The sequence below is a fragment of the Curcuma longa genome, chromosome 11 (assembly GCF_044706935.1).
Source record: "Curcuma longa cultivar G26 ecotype Majalengka, Jawa Barat chromosome 11, ITB_CL_G26_1.1, whole genome shotgun sequence".
Taxonomy (NCBI): domain Eukaryota; kingdom Viridiplantae; phylum Streptophyta; class Magnoliopsida; order Zingiberales; family Zingiberaceae; genus Curcuma; species Curcuma longa.
The window spans coordinates 26806487-26823219 of record NC_133871.1 but is presented as its reverse complement, the minus strand read 5'-3'; the positions used below and the strand labels follow the sequence as shown (position 1 = coordinate 26823219).

At 40.7% G+C, this 16733-nt stretch overlaps 2 protein-coding genes and 2 pseudogenes across 2 annotated transcripts; 2 read left to right on the top strand and 2 right to left on the bottom strand.

Moving 5' to 3' along the window:
* Nucleotides 1–1368: 1368 nt before the first annotated feature.
* Nucleotides 1369–3272, top strand: LOC141837485 (putative disease resistance protein RGA4; annotated as a pseudogene).
* A 303-nt stretch (nt 3273–3575) lies between these two features.
* LOC141837484 (putative disease resistance RPP13-like protein 1) lies at nt 3576–5022 on the top strand (annotated as a pseudogene).
* A 1450-nt stretch (nt 5023–6472) lies between these two features.
* Nucleotides 6473–8730, bottom strand: LOC141841637 (U-box domain-containing protein 17-like). The gene is made up of 3 exons (XM_074729821.1): nt 8072–8730; nt 7083–7983; nt 6473–6768 (listed from the first exon to the last, which is right to left on the bottom strand). Exons 1-2 carry the CDS (start codon nt 8728–8730, stop codon nt 7098–7100), a joined length of 1545 nt encoding a protein of 514 aa, XP_074585922.1. The 3' UTR covers nt 6473–6768; nt 7083–7097.
* A 5766-nt stretch (nt 8731–14496) lies between these two features.
* LOC141841914 (uncharacterized) lies at nt 14497–15975 on the bottom strand. The gene has a single exon (XM_074730110.1). The coding sequence runs from the start codon at nt 15815–15817 to the stop codon at nt 14675–14677; it is 1143 nt and encodes a 380-aa protein (XP_074586211.1). The 5' UTR covers nt 15818–15975; the 3' UTR covers nt 14497–14674.
* Nucleotides 15976–16733: the final 758 nt, after the last annotated feature.

Sequence of the window (16733 nt, the reverse complement as noted above, 5' to 3'; positions counted from 1 at the left end):
TAATACATGTGGGTTATTACATGTCACACTAGGCTTTATTTGGTGCTTGATACACTATGAATTTTCTCTCTCAAGGTCTATTGCCATGTGAGATCTTGTTGTTGCTTTATGGGGGTTGTTATGTAACAAATAAACTACTTGATATTGACATTGAGTTGACAGTTATGTGATTTGATCCTGTTATTTGCACACATTGTAGTTTTTTCTTATATGACGATGCTCTTTTGTATAAAATAGAAAAGGTTCTGTTAAGATGTTTCTAAGAAAATGAAAAATTAATAAAAGCACTCAACTGAAATTGGCACAAGAAGACTCCAAATAGAGGAATTCTCCAGAACAATATTGTGGAAATCTCATTGATAAAAACAGTTAGAATTCAACAATCTAAAATGTAGCTTTACTAGTACAGGCATGCCAATTGAAGCAGAAAGCTAGACCTTATCTTAAAGCAAACATACTTCCTCATTTTTCTAAAACAATGGAATCAACAATGAAAAGATCCGTAAGAGCTAAGCATTATTGTAGGCTATAGCATCAGCTCTATGTATAAGATTGGTTATGCAATACAAAATTGACAACTTGAGTTGTAAATAACTTAGACATCACTTTCGATGAGTTGGTTTGAACATGCCACGGCAATAAAAAAAACTGGCACCAGTTGCTAAAGAAGTAAACGGAGAGCATTTTAAAATCAAAATGGACATCACGTCGCTTCCATGATTTGAGAGAAGAGTCAATGCGGTGAAGTCGAGATAATCGTGAGGTAAATCGAGAAACTACAGTTGATTACGACGCAGGAAGGTATTGTCTGGCTTCATCAAGATTCGAACCCTTGTCCTCTCTGCAACTCTGTTGCGTCGTAACCAACTCAGCTATGTCCTGAGGGCCCGAGATCGATCACCCAAGGACTAACATAAACGGGATATTTGATGGAAACAAAAAAAATATGTACCCAATCTCAAGCGGAGAAAAGCTTTTCTTCTCCAATCAAAGTACATAATAGGAGTGAATTCTGTAACAGTGACGAAGCCTAGAGGAGCTGACCTTTGTACATAATAAGATAGACGTCATTTTCGATGAGCTGGTTTGAACAGGCCACGGCAATAAAATACTTGCCAGTTTCTTAAGAAGTAAACGGAGAGCCTTTTAATTAATACCCATGTTACGGGCATTGCGAGCCGGGATTTGTACGAATTTTGCTGGAGATCCAACCTTTTTTTTTTAAAAAAATCGATTTTAATATCCATCAAAAAAGAAGACTTCAAGTTGGGAGTCGTCGTCCTGCAAAATATTGCTTCTCTTTTATCCTCCAACGCTGTTTTTAGGCACATCCACATCAAAGAACTTCTGCATCCTTCATCCGTAGCCATGGAAACAACTTTGGCACTTGCCGCGGCTCGCTTCTTAGCCGACAAGGTGGCAATTCTCTGCAACTCGACGAGAAACTCAAGGCAATAACTGGTGTCAAAGGGAAGATGGAGAAGCTCAAGGAGTTGTCGACGATTATTGACACTGGTGATCGAAGATGTCGAGTCCCGCCCTTTAATTGATGTCGCTGTGAAGGACTTGTTGAGGAAATTCAAATACTTGGCCAACGATCTCGAGGATGTTGTGGATTGCTATGACATTGAAGTCTTGCGGAAGCAGAGATCAAAAGACTTCTTTCAGGCCGGTGCGTGATTTCTTTTCTTCTAACAATCCAATTGTGTTTAAGTGCAGGATATATGGCATGATAAAAGCCATAACAGATAGTCTGGATTCTATTTTGCTACAAAAGTCCTTTTTCTTAATTTGCCACAAAGCAGTAGCCACATGTCACCTAGTCCCTACAGAGAGACCCACTCCCGCAATAGCTTGGTTGTTATAGGGAGAGAAACAGAGAAGAATATGATTGTCCACATGTTAACAGATGATGATGATGATGAAAGCAGCCATGGTACATTGAAGGTCATCACCATCGTTGGGATGGGTGGCCTGGGGAAGACTACACTTGCTCAGCTTGTTTTCAATGATGAAAGGGTGAAAGCTCATTTTGCAAGTTCGAGAATGTGGACAGTTGTTGGGGCTGAATTTGATCCTGCCAAAATAATGAAGTCTGTTTTAGAACTGGCTACTTGTGACCAGTCAACATCTCAGAAATAGATTTAGTGAGACAGAAGCTAGAAAAAGCATTATCTGGGAAGAAATTTCTGCTCGTGCTGGATGATGTATGGAATGAAGATGCATTAAAGTGGGGTGTACTGAAAGCAGCCTTAACATGTGGGGCGAGAGGAAGCAAAATTTTGAGTGACAACTCGTAGCCTACATATCTCTTCGATTATGGGCTCATCCAAACCCACCAAATACAACAGTTGTCTCAAGATGATTGTTTGTCCTTGTTTCAACAATTTGCTTTTGGAGACAGAGCAGCGGATCAAAAGTTGATGGAAATTGGTGAAAAGATTGTTGAGAAATGTGGCGGTGTGCCCTTGGCTGCCATATCCCTTGGTAGCATGCTCCATAGCACTCGAGATGAAACTTATTGGTCCTCAGTATTGAGCAGTAAAATATGGCAGCTCAGAGGACAATGAGGAACAGAAAGTGTTAGCTGTACTAAAGTTGAGCTATGACACTCTCCCTCTTCAGTCAAAGAAGTGTTTCACATTTGGCTCCCTATTTCCAAAGAACTCTATGATGAAAAAGGATGAATTGATACAACTGTGGATAGCAAATGATTTTATACATTCTGAAGGGAATTTTGATGCCGAACCAATTGGCAACCACATCTTTATGATCTTGTACTTAAGTCATTCTTTCATTTCTCTTCCATCTTGGGCACCTTCAAGGGGTATGATTTTGGAACCGGTAACCAAGTGCACGATGCATGATTTGATGCATGATCTGGCACGATCAGTATCTGCAGATGTATATTGGAATTCTAAAGAAGACTTGGTGGAAGATATTGGAAAACGAACATATCATTTGCAAATATTTTCAGGTATATTTTGAAAAATTATCAACCATTACTCAAGCCTTAAGCAAGAAGTCATTGTACTTGCGTACCCTTATATTGAACTATTTCAGTTTGAATAGCAATCTGCTTGAATTTGTTTTCTCAGAAACTGAAATTTTTGCGGGTTTTAGATTTAACTGACAATGGCATCAAGGAGGTGCCAACATCAATAAAAAATTTGATACATTTGAGGTATCTCAACTTATCTAAGAATAACATTGAAGTTCTACCCCACTCCATAACCCTTCTACCAATTTACAATATCTTCTCATTGCAATAATCTTAGATTTGACATACATGCCTCTCGTGGGTTGTCACCAAAAGTGATCTTAGATTGACGCACATGCCCTGTGGATTGTCACGACTAATTAATCTTCAAAGTTTACGTGTCTTTATTGCTGGGGACAGAACTGGCGCATGCTCAATTATAGAACTTGAGGATTTGAAGCTTCATGGAGAAATAAATATTATATTTTCTGAGAATTTTACTAATTATTCTTGTGGTGGAAGAAAAATTTTGAAGAATAAACATCTTAATAAACTATGCTTAGAGTTTAATGGTTCAGAGAGATATGACAAGGACATGTTGGATGATCTTTGTCCCAACAAGAGCTTAAAGAAGTTGAGCATATGCAATTATGGGAGCCGACAATTTCCAACATGGTTGATGGAGTCGCAGTTGCCAAATTTGGTTGAAGTTAGCCTTAAAAACTGTCGTGATTGTGAGCATATTCCTCCGTTTGGAAATCTACAGTTTCTTAAGAAGCTTGACTTATGGTTTATGAATGGCATTACACAGATGGGTGTTGAGTTCCATGGGCGCCGAGGCTTTCCTTCCCTTCAAGAACTCATCTTGAATGAGTTGTATAATTTAGAGGAATGGTCAGAGTCTCATGATACCGATCAGTTATTCCCTTTATTGCAGAAGCTGCGGATTTCCAATTGTCCAAAATTGAAATGTATGCCAAGGCTTCCTAAAATCCAAGAGCTTGAGATATCATACTGCAGTGGGAGCCTACTCTCATGTGTTGGAAGACTGACTTCTCTTTCTGTTCTCCGAGCAATGGAGTTGACGATGATATTTTTTCCAAGTGGCTGCATCAGACATGACATTACTTTCCGATGCAGTGGCTGTTCCTCAGAAATGCTCACATCCTTGACGGAATTACAAATTATACAATGCACAAAACTCCAATCTCTTCCTGGGGATGAAATGCAGCACCTAGAAATGATTCGTTCATTGACCATTTACAGGTGTAACAATTTGGCATCCTTCCCGTCAGAAAGTGGGACGTCTCGATTCTCTTTATTTTCTACGGCTCACAAGTTGTCCAAGTATAATAGTGCAACCAGAAGATACTCGTACAAATCTTGAATTCAGTGCAGGAGTTTGAAGTAACGATTTGTGGCAACAATGTCAATTTAAGTGGGCAACTGCAACACTTACACGACGCTCAGAAAATTGTTTATAACTGGCGAACATGATATCTATAGCAACCACCCAGTTAAGCATTTGTTGTTGTGATGAATTGGAGTCGTTGATGACGGCAGAACCATCAAGCAGTGTGCTACAAGATCTATACATAGATGAAATTTCCAATCTCATGATCTTACCTGACTGGCTACAGCATCTCAAGTCTCTTCGTGTTCTATCAATCTACAACTGCCCACGATTAGAAAGGCTGCCAAAGGGTTTGAAGGATCTACATATGTTGAAACTTTGAGAATCATCGACTGTCCCCAATTGGAAGGAAGATGCGAAAGGGAGACAGGCGAAGATTGGCCGATCATCTCACATGTGCCATGTGTACTGTTCGTCAAGTTCCTCAAATTCGTCCTAACATGGTTCCACAGGTAAGATAAAAAATCATTTTGGTTCAATAAAATAAATTATGGATTCATATTATTGTTATGAATTAATACTCCTAAAGTAACTAGTACGATGGTTCCACAGGTCGACGGTTGAGATTGGGCATAACCTTAGTTCCACGGGCACTGAGACTTTCCTTCCCTTCAAGAACTCATCTTAGGTGAGATGGCTAATTTAGAGAAACAGTTAGAGTCTCATATTATCGATCAGTTGTTTCTTTTATTGTAGAAATTGCGGATTTTCAATTGTCCAAAATTGAAATATATGCCGAGGCTTCCTAGAATCCAAGAGCTTCATGTGTCAGAAGGCTGACTTTTCTTTCTATTCTCAGAGTGGATAATATGAACGACATGACATTCTTCCAAGTGGCTGCATCAAAAATCTCATATTCTTGACAGAATTAGAAATTATAAGATGCACACAACTCCAATCTCTTCCCGGGGATGAAATGCAGCACCTATAAATGCTTCCTTCATTGACCATTGACTGAATGTGATATATAATTTGGCATCCTTTCCATTAGAAGTGGGAAGTCTCGCGTTCTCTTCGTTCTCTACATCTCACACAATGTCCTCATATTTCATAGGCTCCTCATATTCAGCTGGACATGGTTCGAAAGGTAAGATACAAAACCATTTTAGTTCAAGAAAACAGATTATGAATTCATATTGACTATATAATATATGAGATAATTATATATGTATTTGTAATGGTTGCACTTTGCTTTTCTTTAACCACTAGATTCATTCGCGGAGGGTTCGGATCGGCATTAGATCTTAATTGTTGCTCAATTCTATATGTATTGTGTCTTGCAAGTAAATTTGTTTGAGTTCCTAGTTTTAGAGACTTTAAAGTTGTACATGTGGTTCATTACATGTCACACTAGACTTTATTTTGTGCTTGATACATTATGATTTTTCTCTCTCAAAGGATAATTGCCATGTGAGATCTTGTTGTTGCTTTATGGGGTTGTTATGTAACAAATAAACTACTTGATATTGACATTGAGTTGGCAGTTATGTGATCTGATCCTGTTATTTGCATACATTGTAGTTTTATAAAATAAAATAGAAAAGGTTCTGTTAAGATGTTTCTAAGAAAATGAAAAATTAATAAAAGCACTCGACTGAAATTGGCACAAGAAGACTCCAAATAGAGGAATTCTCCAGAACAATATTGTGGCAATCTCATTGATAAACATTTACAAGCTAAAATCACCACAAGTCCACAATAAGATGTGGGCATTTGCCATTTTAAATCCTTGCTAATAGACAACTAAAGGCATGATCACTTTCTAGACAACTTAAGGGATGATCACTAATCTGCAATTTTTTCAAGATAAAACTAAGAAACTCAAGTAGGAAACCAATAAAGAGAGGTACATGATTTGGAAAATTTGCAAAGCTACTCTACATCAATAATCTGTTAAAATTCTAAAATCTAACCAGAGAATCCAGAATCATAGTAGGCAATTGGTATAACTCCATGGACAATGATTTTGTCTCTTTAATTTTATCTTGCAAGTTTTTTGGATAAGAAGAACAAACAATTATGCATTAATGTAATGGTTTTACACTTAGCTGAGAATTATAAGAAAAACAAGGCTTTAAACAATCCAAAATAAAGAAAGACCCTATGCATTTTGAAGGTGTGCCTTCTGAGTGAATCAGAGAAGAAGATCCAAAACCATGGTACATAAAGTCCATGCCTTACGTCCTCTGACCACTAGAAGCCACAGCTTTTGACAAAACGCAAACCGCATTATTCCTAGAGACACACAAACAAACAAAGAACAAGTGACTAGCTAACCCTTTTTTAAAGCTTTACAAAATTGTAATCCATGGACGAGACAAAACGGTGGAGCCTTGTTTCAGGTACATTTTGAATAACCTTCTTCGTCTTCCTCCTGCAAAACACATGGATCTGGTTAATAGACGCATGTTTTAAAGATCAAGTCTTATCAACTCTAATTTTTTATTTGAAGATCAAGTGCATCCAGGCTTTCTTGATGTCACATTATTAATTATTTCAACCAGGAAGAACAAAGAGAGAGCACAGAAGAAAATTGCATCCAAAGATGTAATTTTGAAACAGGAAGGAGAACTAAAAGCAGGGGAAATAAAAGAAAAATTGTTCTAAATGGAAGACTAGGCGAAAAAATTGAGGAATTGATGAAAGAGAAGAGATCGTGAAGAAGCATTCCATGCTTAATTGGATTACCTTCTCTTCGCCATTTTAGAAAGGCAAGCTTTTGGACGTCGAGGTGGCAGTGAGCTTCTTGAACCGATCCGACGGCGTGAAATCCGGCGGCAATTTCGCTCGCCGGATGATCCTTCGCATGTTGCTTTGCAAGCTCTGCTGCACTAATTCCTTCACTGCCTTCCTCTCCTCGCTCATCCCTTCTGCCGCTGGTGCTATCGGGGCCGCACGCCCGGACAGTGGCGCCGACACTGCCGACGTGACATAACTGGAAGCGATGTCCGACACTCCTTTCCCTTTGTCGGCCGTCAGAATTTCCAGGAGACGAGAGGCGCGCTTCTGGGAGAGCGGAGTGCCCAAGAGAGTGAGCTCCAAGAGGGCAGAGACGGCCCCGGCAGCGACCATTGCAGCCCGGTCGCTGTGATCTTTGTGGGCCATCACCATCAGCACGTACACCGCGATCTCCTGGCATGCAGCGGCGTCGCACCACCCGAGGACGTCGACGAGGATGGTGAAGGCGTCATGGGAGCGGCTCACGGCGCGGCGCCCCTCTACGTAGGCGACGAGGTTGGAGAGCACCGCGAGGGATCGCTCGCTCACGGCCATGTCCCCGATGGAAGCCAGGAGAGAGGGGACGATGCCGGCGTCGATGAGGAAGGGAAGATTGGAGAAGGCGATGGAGAGGTTGAAGAGCGCGCGGAGGGCATCTTGCCTTGCAGTGGGGCTTGTGTCGGGGTTTTGGAAGGTGGATAACAAGAAGGGGATCGCGCCAGAGGCGCCGATGAGCGGCTTGTTGGAGTCCAACGCGCTGAGGCCGAGGAAATTGGCGACGATAGCTTCGGAGACCGCCAAAGAGCTCCCGAACTCGATCAAACGTAGCATCTTGTGAACTGCGCCGGCCATCACGATCGACGCCTTGTTCCTGGAATCGTACGCATTGATGAGAAATCGTAATAAAAACAACGGCAAGAACAGAGCTTCGATCTCGCATCGCGGAATTTGGGGCTTACAATTCGCTTCCAATCCCTAGATTGAGAAGCGCGTACAGCACGGCGATCTGGCCGTCAGGCTCCTCGGAGTCCAGCATTGCGACCAACGGAGGGATCGCCCCAAGCATAGCGAACTTCTCCCTGGCCTCGGGGTTATCCTTGGCCAGTCTGCGCACATCCGCCGCGGCCGCCATTCTGCGAGCCCTGCTAGCATCGCAGCCTTCGAGCTGCATCAGGGTCACCACGCGCTGTAGCTCCTCCAAAGGCGCGATCTTTCTTCCCGCCGCGTCTTTGGCGGTATCGACGACGGCGGAATCGGTGGCCTCCTCCTGCATCAGCTCAGCGAGCCGCTCCGACCCTCCGGAACGGGAACCAATAGGTCGGGTATCGGCAGCGTCGACGATCTTTCTTCGCGCCGCGTCTTCGGCGGCACCGACGGCGACGGAATCGCCGGCCTCCTCCTGCAGCAGCTCAGCGAGCCGCTCCGACCCTCGGGGACGGGGACCAATAGGTCGGGGCTCGGCAGCGTCGACGCCTCCACAGACCTTACGACGGCCGCGGTGCCGGGAGGCACCGCAGGCGATCGCATCGAGGAACCGGCGGCGGAGGGCTGCAGGAGAGAATGCGGGCCAGAGGCGGAACCCGCCGGCGACGGGGTCTGGGCGTTCGCACTCGGCCATGGCGGGTGACCAAAAGGCGTGAGCTTTCAGGAAGATGGCGCGCAGGAAAGCACGGAGAAGAGTGAAGACGAAGGCGGAGCTTGGAGAAGAAGCTCGCAACACCGAGGCAGCTTCACTTTCCTTCTCTCTCTGCGTGCGCGGCGCGTGCAAAGATGTCCACTATTATTAAATATGTTAACGTGGGCCTAATCAATATTTTAAGGACTTCTTATAGAGATTACGTGAATGCATTTAATTAATAAAATTTGCATTTCTTTTTTTTTTGACTTGAAAATGCAAAAAATAGAAGAATTTAAAACCTAGTTTAATAGTTCTTGCATTTTAAACTTATTTGTAGAGATAAACAACAAAAGTAGATAATCAAGCAATTATATGAGACAAATACATACATATTTATAATAATTAGTTTTAATCATCCAAACTATTATCAAATGCTCTATTGAAGGCATAAATATTAGTAAGGTAAATTGCATTAAGTTTTCATTGATAAAATTTAATTAGATACTCTTTTGCATCATGCCGCGGTAGGACACCTATTTAAAGAGAAAACATAGTATTTATTAATCATAAGCTAACATTTAACAGTTTCAGGGAGCAATAAAACACATCTATGGCGCATTTGCAGGAATCGCAGTTCGATATCCCTGGTGATCAGTTCAATCCCCAACTATGGCGTATTTACCCTGGTGATCAGTTCAATCCCCAGCTATGGCGTAATGGGGATTGCAATCAAAGGATGCTGGACATCTGAATTGGCCGCTGTGTGCGTTTCTCGATTTCCAGTGAGAAACTTTAGTGGGGCCGGATCGGATCCCCAGAGATTGAGTCAATACGACTAACTAGGATTATAAAAAAAACCTATTTAAAGAGAAAACATACTATTTATTAATCATAAGCTAACATTTAACAGTTTCAAGGAGCAATATAACACATATTAAATTTGTATTATAGGGTTAAGTTTGATGATATGTGATGAACAATAGAAAAGTGATTGTAATTATGTTAGTCAAAAGTAATGCAAAGTGGAGCAGTGTCCAATACATTGGGGTAGGGAATCAAGATTCATATGAGGGAACAGGAATACAGTAATCATCGGTGGTGGTCCTAAAATTATAAATTAATATTGTAAACATGGATTATTAGATGAGATGCATTCAAACCCACAATAATTAAGCCGACCATGTACACTTATATCGAATCAAAAACTAACTCAAAATCGCGATGTGGTTGCAGCAGCGGCGGTACTATTCCTGGTAGAATAACTATTGGGGGAACGATCAAAAAGAGTCTCTCTTTTTTGCGCGCCACATTTTACTTTTTTTTAAAAAAAAATCAAAATGGCACCCATCCCCATGGAAAATAACATAATTATCATTCGCAACTGCTATCGGTATTATCCCATCAATATTTTTCACCTTTATCTTAAATCGATCGGACACGTTATAACAACTACGATTTAGTAACTGCTATAACAACAACAACAACAACAACCAAGCTTTATCCCACTAAATGGAGTCGGCTATATGGATCCTTTTACGTCATTGAGCTCTATCTCCTATTATAGCATCATTTATATTTAAATAAATTTTATCTTGTTTTATTGTTGCTAACCAAGTCTTTTTTGATCTACCTCGCCCTCGTTTGATATGCGTATTTGTCATAGTTTCACACCGCCTAACTGGAGCATTTATCGGTCGTCTAAGTACATGTCCGTACCACCTTAAACGTGTTTCACGGAGTTTTTCCTCAATAGATACAACTCCAACTTTCTCTCTAATGCTCTCATTTCTTATTCTGTCCATCTTCGTATGTCCACACATCCATCTTAACATCCTCATCTCCGCAACTCTCATCTTTTGCTCATGTGCTCGAGTCATAGCCCAAGATTCAGCGACATATAACATGGCAGGTCTAACTGCCGTTTTATAGAACTTTCCTTTAAGTTTTAGAGACACTTTACGATCACATAAAACACCTGATGCTCGCCTCCACTTTCCATTATGTAGCTGCTACAACTATAATAATTATATCAATAATGAAACGTAACTGGTACAACGTGAGAAATCATTTTAAATAAAGGGAATTAAAATACTATGAAGCTTTTAAATGATATTTTTTAGATTTAAAACTAGGACATTATAAGTTATACTCGATAATAAATGTAGATATCTGAACAAGATTTGATTTGATATATTATATGACCCATGGTTCAATCCAAGACAAAAATTATGACTCCTCAAACCTTAATATTTATAATTGTAACAGCTTTGATTTGTAGTAGCTATAAAACAGTAACTGCTACAACATAAAAAACAATTTTAAATAAAAATGACAAATTCTTTGGAGCTTTCGAAAACCTTTAAACTATGTTTTTTGGATCTAAGATTAAGTCATTATGTATTACACTCGATAATAAATGTAGAGTTTTAATTTGATATATTATATCCTGTAGTTCAACCCGAAATAAAAGTTATGATCTTTAAAAACTTACCCAACAAGTTGTAGCATCTATGAGTTCAAAACCACTACAATTATGTAGCAGCTATGAAATCGTAAATGATACAACTATGTAACAGCTTAATTATAATAGTAGATACGAAATCTTAACTACTACAATCATGTAGAGCTACGATTTCATAGTTGCTAGAATGTGCCTTCGATTCAAAATTTAGACAAGAAGCACATAGAAAAGATAATAATGGCAATATTATAACGAAGGATAGTTGGATAATTATATGTGGGAGTGACGTACCCTTTGATAAAAAAATCAAAGTGGAACGCCCTTTTGACAATTCAATAAAAAAGGACGCCCTTTTGATCTTTTGCCCATAACTATTCCAGTTTCTCTGCTAAATAATCAAGCTAAGCAAGCCGAATGAATAAGAAAGAACAGACAAAGGGATTAAGCAAGTAAGATTGATAGATCAAGAGAACCAAACTTACTAAACAAGCTGATCAAATCATTCTTAATCCTTTATCTATTATTTATAAAATTCTTGTGAGTCGGACAAAACAAATGAAATGAATCACCTAAACAAATGAATATTATGTATGAGAATACAATGGAGCTGGAGTAAAACATTGTTACGAAGGCAAGTTAATTGAATTAAGAAGCAGATTTATATAAGAAATGAAATAAAGCCGAGTGCTTGAAGAGCACATGCCATTTATACATGTATTGAAGGTGATAAATTACAAACATTAAAACTAGAACTTTTAATAAAAGGAACTTTTGATTCGAATGAGCAGAAGACATTAAACTTCACTAAGATGGAATAGCAAGTCATGATCGTGGGATTATGACTTTCTGCTGCAACTGATATCTTCTACATGAACTCGAAAAGCTCACCTCTTCCAAATTCACCATTCATTAATGAATTTAAAAAATTTCAACTAAAATGAATAAATGACTAATAAAAGAACAGGCTGTAACATTAAAGCTAGTTTGCCCATCTTTTAAGTGCACCAATTGGGTTAGTTGATGTACAGAACTTTCCACGAACTCAACTAAAAAGTTCAAAAAATCTTATGCTCTCTTTTTATGGTTGCCCTCCAGGTTGTCTTAAAATAATTGTCATTTTGATTGTTCTTGAGGTTGTATTGTGGTTTTTGTCTAAAGCTTGTTTCAACATATCATAATGGTTGTCATTGGCTTCTTATTATACTATTTAATTATGGCAGATTTTGAATCTTACATACTTTATAATCACATATACTAGGATTTATGAACTCAAATACTAATGTTTTTTAATCAATATATTATGGTTTTCAAAAGCTCGTACTATGATTTATAAACCCATACCTATCCTTCTGTTAAAGCAAACCAACCAACAATATACTACAATTTTCAATTGCGTATCCCTCTATGTAGAAGGGTTGTATGAGAACAATAGGACAAAACTTGGATGAAGGTCATTTCTCCCACTATCTAGTGAAGGATGCCTTCATCACATTAATAAGTCTACTAAATCAGTGTGTTTTGAAATATAGATAAGGATGTGTACAATAGACCATATCACACAATATTCAGATCACACAAGAACCATACCGGAACCCCGACAAAGTGACATGGGACTTTCTTCTTATTAAATAGAGGTGCTTGGTCCCTATCAAAATGGATCTATATATTAACAAGATATGGTGCAATGTTCTTCCCATGAATGCTGCCCGTGTCATTCTTGGTCAGTCCTAGCTATATGATCTGTCTATTACTCACTATGGAAGAAAAATAAACTTCTTTAGTCACAATGGGCACAATATTGGTTTGTACCGAAACAAGCCTAGTGAGACCAAGCCTAAACCTAAGCCATCAACCAAGCCAACCCAATCTTCAAAACAACTTTTTCACCTTCTCACACAAATTCAATTTGAAGAAGAAAAAGAGTCAAGATCATAGTAGTCTGAACAGTAGTCTTACTGATCCAGGACATCACACTTGACTCTAATGACTCATTGAGAGACCATCCCTTGAAGTCAAGAAATCTCAATCAAATTGGTTCCAGTGTCTGAGCCGAGGTATGGAAACAAGATACAAATGGGATAATCTCAATAGGTCCTAAACAAAACTGGAGATGAGAAATTTCCTAAAGAATCACATCAACAAATTGTTGGCTTTCTATCATGCATGAGTTTTATATTGCATATCAAAACCTTTGCATTGTTTACCAAGCTGCTCTCTTATCAATTAGCCGACCAGGGAACTACTTTGATTTGGTTTAGATTATTGTCGTGAGTCAAGCATATCTAGTGATGCTAAATGTCAAACTTTTTACAGTCTTTAGTCTCCATTAGTCAGTCTTTAGTCTCCATTAGTCAATAATATAATGATGTTCATTGTCAAACTTTCTATATCATGATGCCTAATGTAATTTACTGGCTTGCTTGGTCATAACATTTCATGTAGCAGAGCCTCTTATTCTGCTAAATTTGAATCAATCTAAACTTTCACACGCGTAAAACAACTCTATAAATTTTGTTTAAACCACCAACCAAAGTTCAATTACTTGTTCAGTTAAACCCCGCTAAGGATTTACAAACTTAGATGAGCAAATCCTCAAGAATATTCTAAGATGTACAAGAGCAAGTAACATGCAATTAATACAAGCTCTTACTGTTACAGTAACAGTAAGCTTCAAACTATTAATTTCATGTGTTGGACTGTTGTTACACAGACTATTGACCACAAATTGACCAATGCACGTGGAACCAGAACACACAGACAAAATTGACCCAAGGAAGCGAGAAAGCTCACAAACTTATGTAGCCTCTGAGTCCCCACAATTCAGAAGAGTGAATAGCCAGCCAAACTGTGGGCTTGGTTCCATCCCTATCAGAACGGACAAACTTGCGCAAAAAAACCACACACAAACTGCTAACTACGAGGCAGAGGTGGGCTACCTCCCCTCCTGTACTTAGTCCTGTTCTCTAAAACCCATCACATCCCAACAATATCAAATTACTCAAGTTGACAAAAAGAAAAAGAATGGAGGAGAGGAATACCAGGTGAGAAAAGATGGACGAGAGGACATGGGGCTTGAGTTTTTTTTATGTTCTGATGTCAAGTAGGAAGAAGACTGGATCGCTATTACGCCAAACCATCAGAATAGCTTATTCTTTAAGTTGGCAAGGAAGAAGAACCAGCTGGATACCAAATCCTACTTGATGCAGACAAACTTGAAGGATATTATAAAAGCAGCTAAATTTGCCAACGGCCATGGAAATGGAATTCAGTAGATTATTGAGAAAAAGACATTTGTTTTTTTATCGAAAACTAGCTCTCAGTATACATAGATAATGAAATATATCGCAATAGATTCAGGCATACATCATCGGAAGCAAAAGATCGAACCAGTTCAGACTATTTAGAAAAATAAGTATGAACTGCAAATTACTCGAAAGAAAGAAAGGGAGGTGAAATGTTTACCCCAAATTGTTCCCCAGTGGATCAATTCTTCCAGGCGTAGACAAGTAGAGAGAAGCCCTGCACACGCCGCAGCTCCACTTCCTCTGGGCTCGCCCATTCCATCACCGACCAAGTGCTAGCGGACGAGGCCGACGAGGCCGAAGAGGAGTAGTTGGACTTCTGCGTGCTGCTCTTCCTCCCTCCCCTTCTATGTTCGCCGTCGACTCCACTGCCACTCCAATTAATGAGCCCAGTTTTTCGATCGTATCTCTCGGTCACCCACTTTCTGAAGATTGAATTTCTGGTAAAATTATCCTCTTGCTGAGGACTTGCCTTCTGCGGGCCCTCGAACCGGAGCAGAAAGACGGCGTGCCCTAGCTCTTCCGGGACGGAGTCGCGGGCGCCGGCGGTTGACGGTATCGGTTTGCGGTCCTTAGACTGGAAGAACCAGTTATGGAGATCCCAGGAGAAATGAATCCAGCCTCCGTCGAGCTCCGATCTCTCGCTCCCCCGGAACTTCCACCGGAGACGCCTCACGAACAAGAGCCGCTTGCCGTCGATCTCCACCGACATCCACATTTCTTTCCCCTTCTCCTTCGCCCCGAGTTCGATTGAGATCTCGCGGTACCGGTCGCCGATCCAGGCGCGGGTCCGGTACGACCTCCTGCCGCCGCTATACTCACCCATCACCGCGTGCTCCAACCTCGATACCAGCGCCGTGCACGCGGGACTCTGCTGAACCTTGGTCTTCTTGTACGCTTCGTCGATCATATCCCCAGCGACGAGGAGCATCTCACCGTCGACGGAGACTGCGACGAAGAACCCTCCGGAGGGCTCGCAGCTGCCCCAAGGTGGAAACCTCGCGCGCCTGAGGTCCCACACGAAGTCCACGGAGCGGCGCCGGCTGTGGCGGTCATTGAAGCGGAACCGCCTCGAGCCCCGCCGCTTCCACAGCAGCCACGGCCTGATGCGGAAAACGAGGGGCTCCTCTCCCACGTCCTCTTCTTGTTCGCCATCGAGGCGCAGAACGGCGCGGAGTGACAGACCGAGGACGGTGCGGGACCAGCTGAGCGCTGCGAGAGCGAGGCGAGTCTCGTAGACGGAGGTCGTCCGGCTCCGCATTGCGGCGGTCGACGCCGACGCCTCGGCCCCGCCGCGGAAGCACGCGAGAATGGGATCAGGCATCGCCTAAGACGGAGATTTCCAAGCGATCGAAGGCTGAAATTCGGTGAGAATCGAGCATCAAGAAGAAGAAGACGCTTCGTTTTCCAAAAGAAGACGAGGGGATGAACTCCATTTTAATGAAGCGAGAGAGAGCAGGGCCGAGCAGCGGAGAAAATTTACCTGGCGGTAAGCGTAACACTTCCATAGGATTCTAATAGGTTTGTACTAGGGCGGAGTTATTAATTGAGTTTAGTGTAAATGCAAGTAATTATTGAGATGACTTTACGTGATTAGGCGCGTGATTAACTATTTTCTATTTTCACAAGGGGTTAGCTTATTAATTATCAAAGTAATGAACGGTGGTAATTACACCACCCGAATGTTGGCTTTATATTAATTATCAAAATAATGAACGGTGGTAATTACATTTTATAATTATGATTTTATTTGATAGAAGGGAGATCTGCTACCTCAATGGCTCATAGAAATGATCCACGTTTATTTTATAAAAAATAAAAATAGATTCACTATTTCTACTGTCCTGTGGGTGATCGGGGTGACCAGTCTGACCCTACAGAAGTTTTTCATCGGTCATCAAGATAAATCAGATATTCAACATCTTTTGATTACTGCTCCCCATTTATAAAAAAATTTTACTCGTAGATGTCTTGAGTGACAATCTGAAATATCCTACTGCGGCACCATTGTCTCGGGGATTATAATTTTATTTTATGCAATTATGGAATAGTGTCTGAATTAGTCTAACTATAGGCATCACTTACTCATGTGACATCCAAAAGACACCATCGCTTACACGGTGTTTCCTAAGAGGGAAAGACCTGAGGAAGGAAACTATCTTTTAGGGTGGTTGGTTGTGTTTGTGATTTTTTAGATAGATATTATGGATGAGGTAACTCTCCTTATTTATATTAAAAAT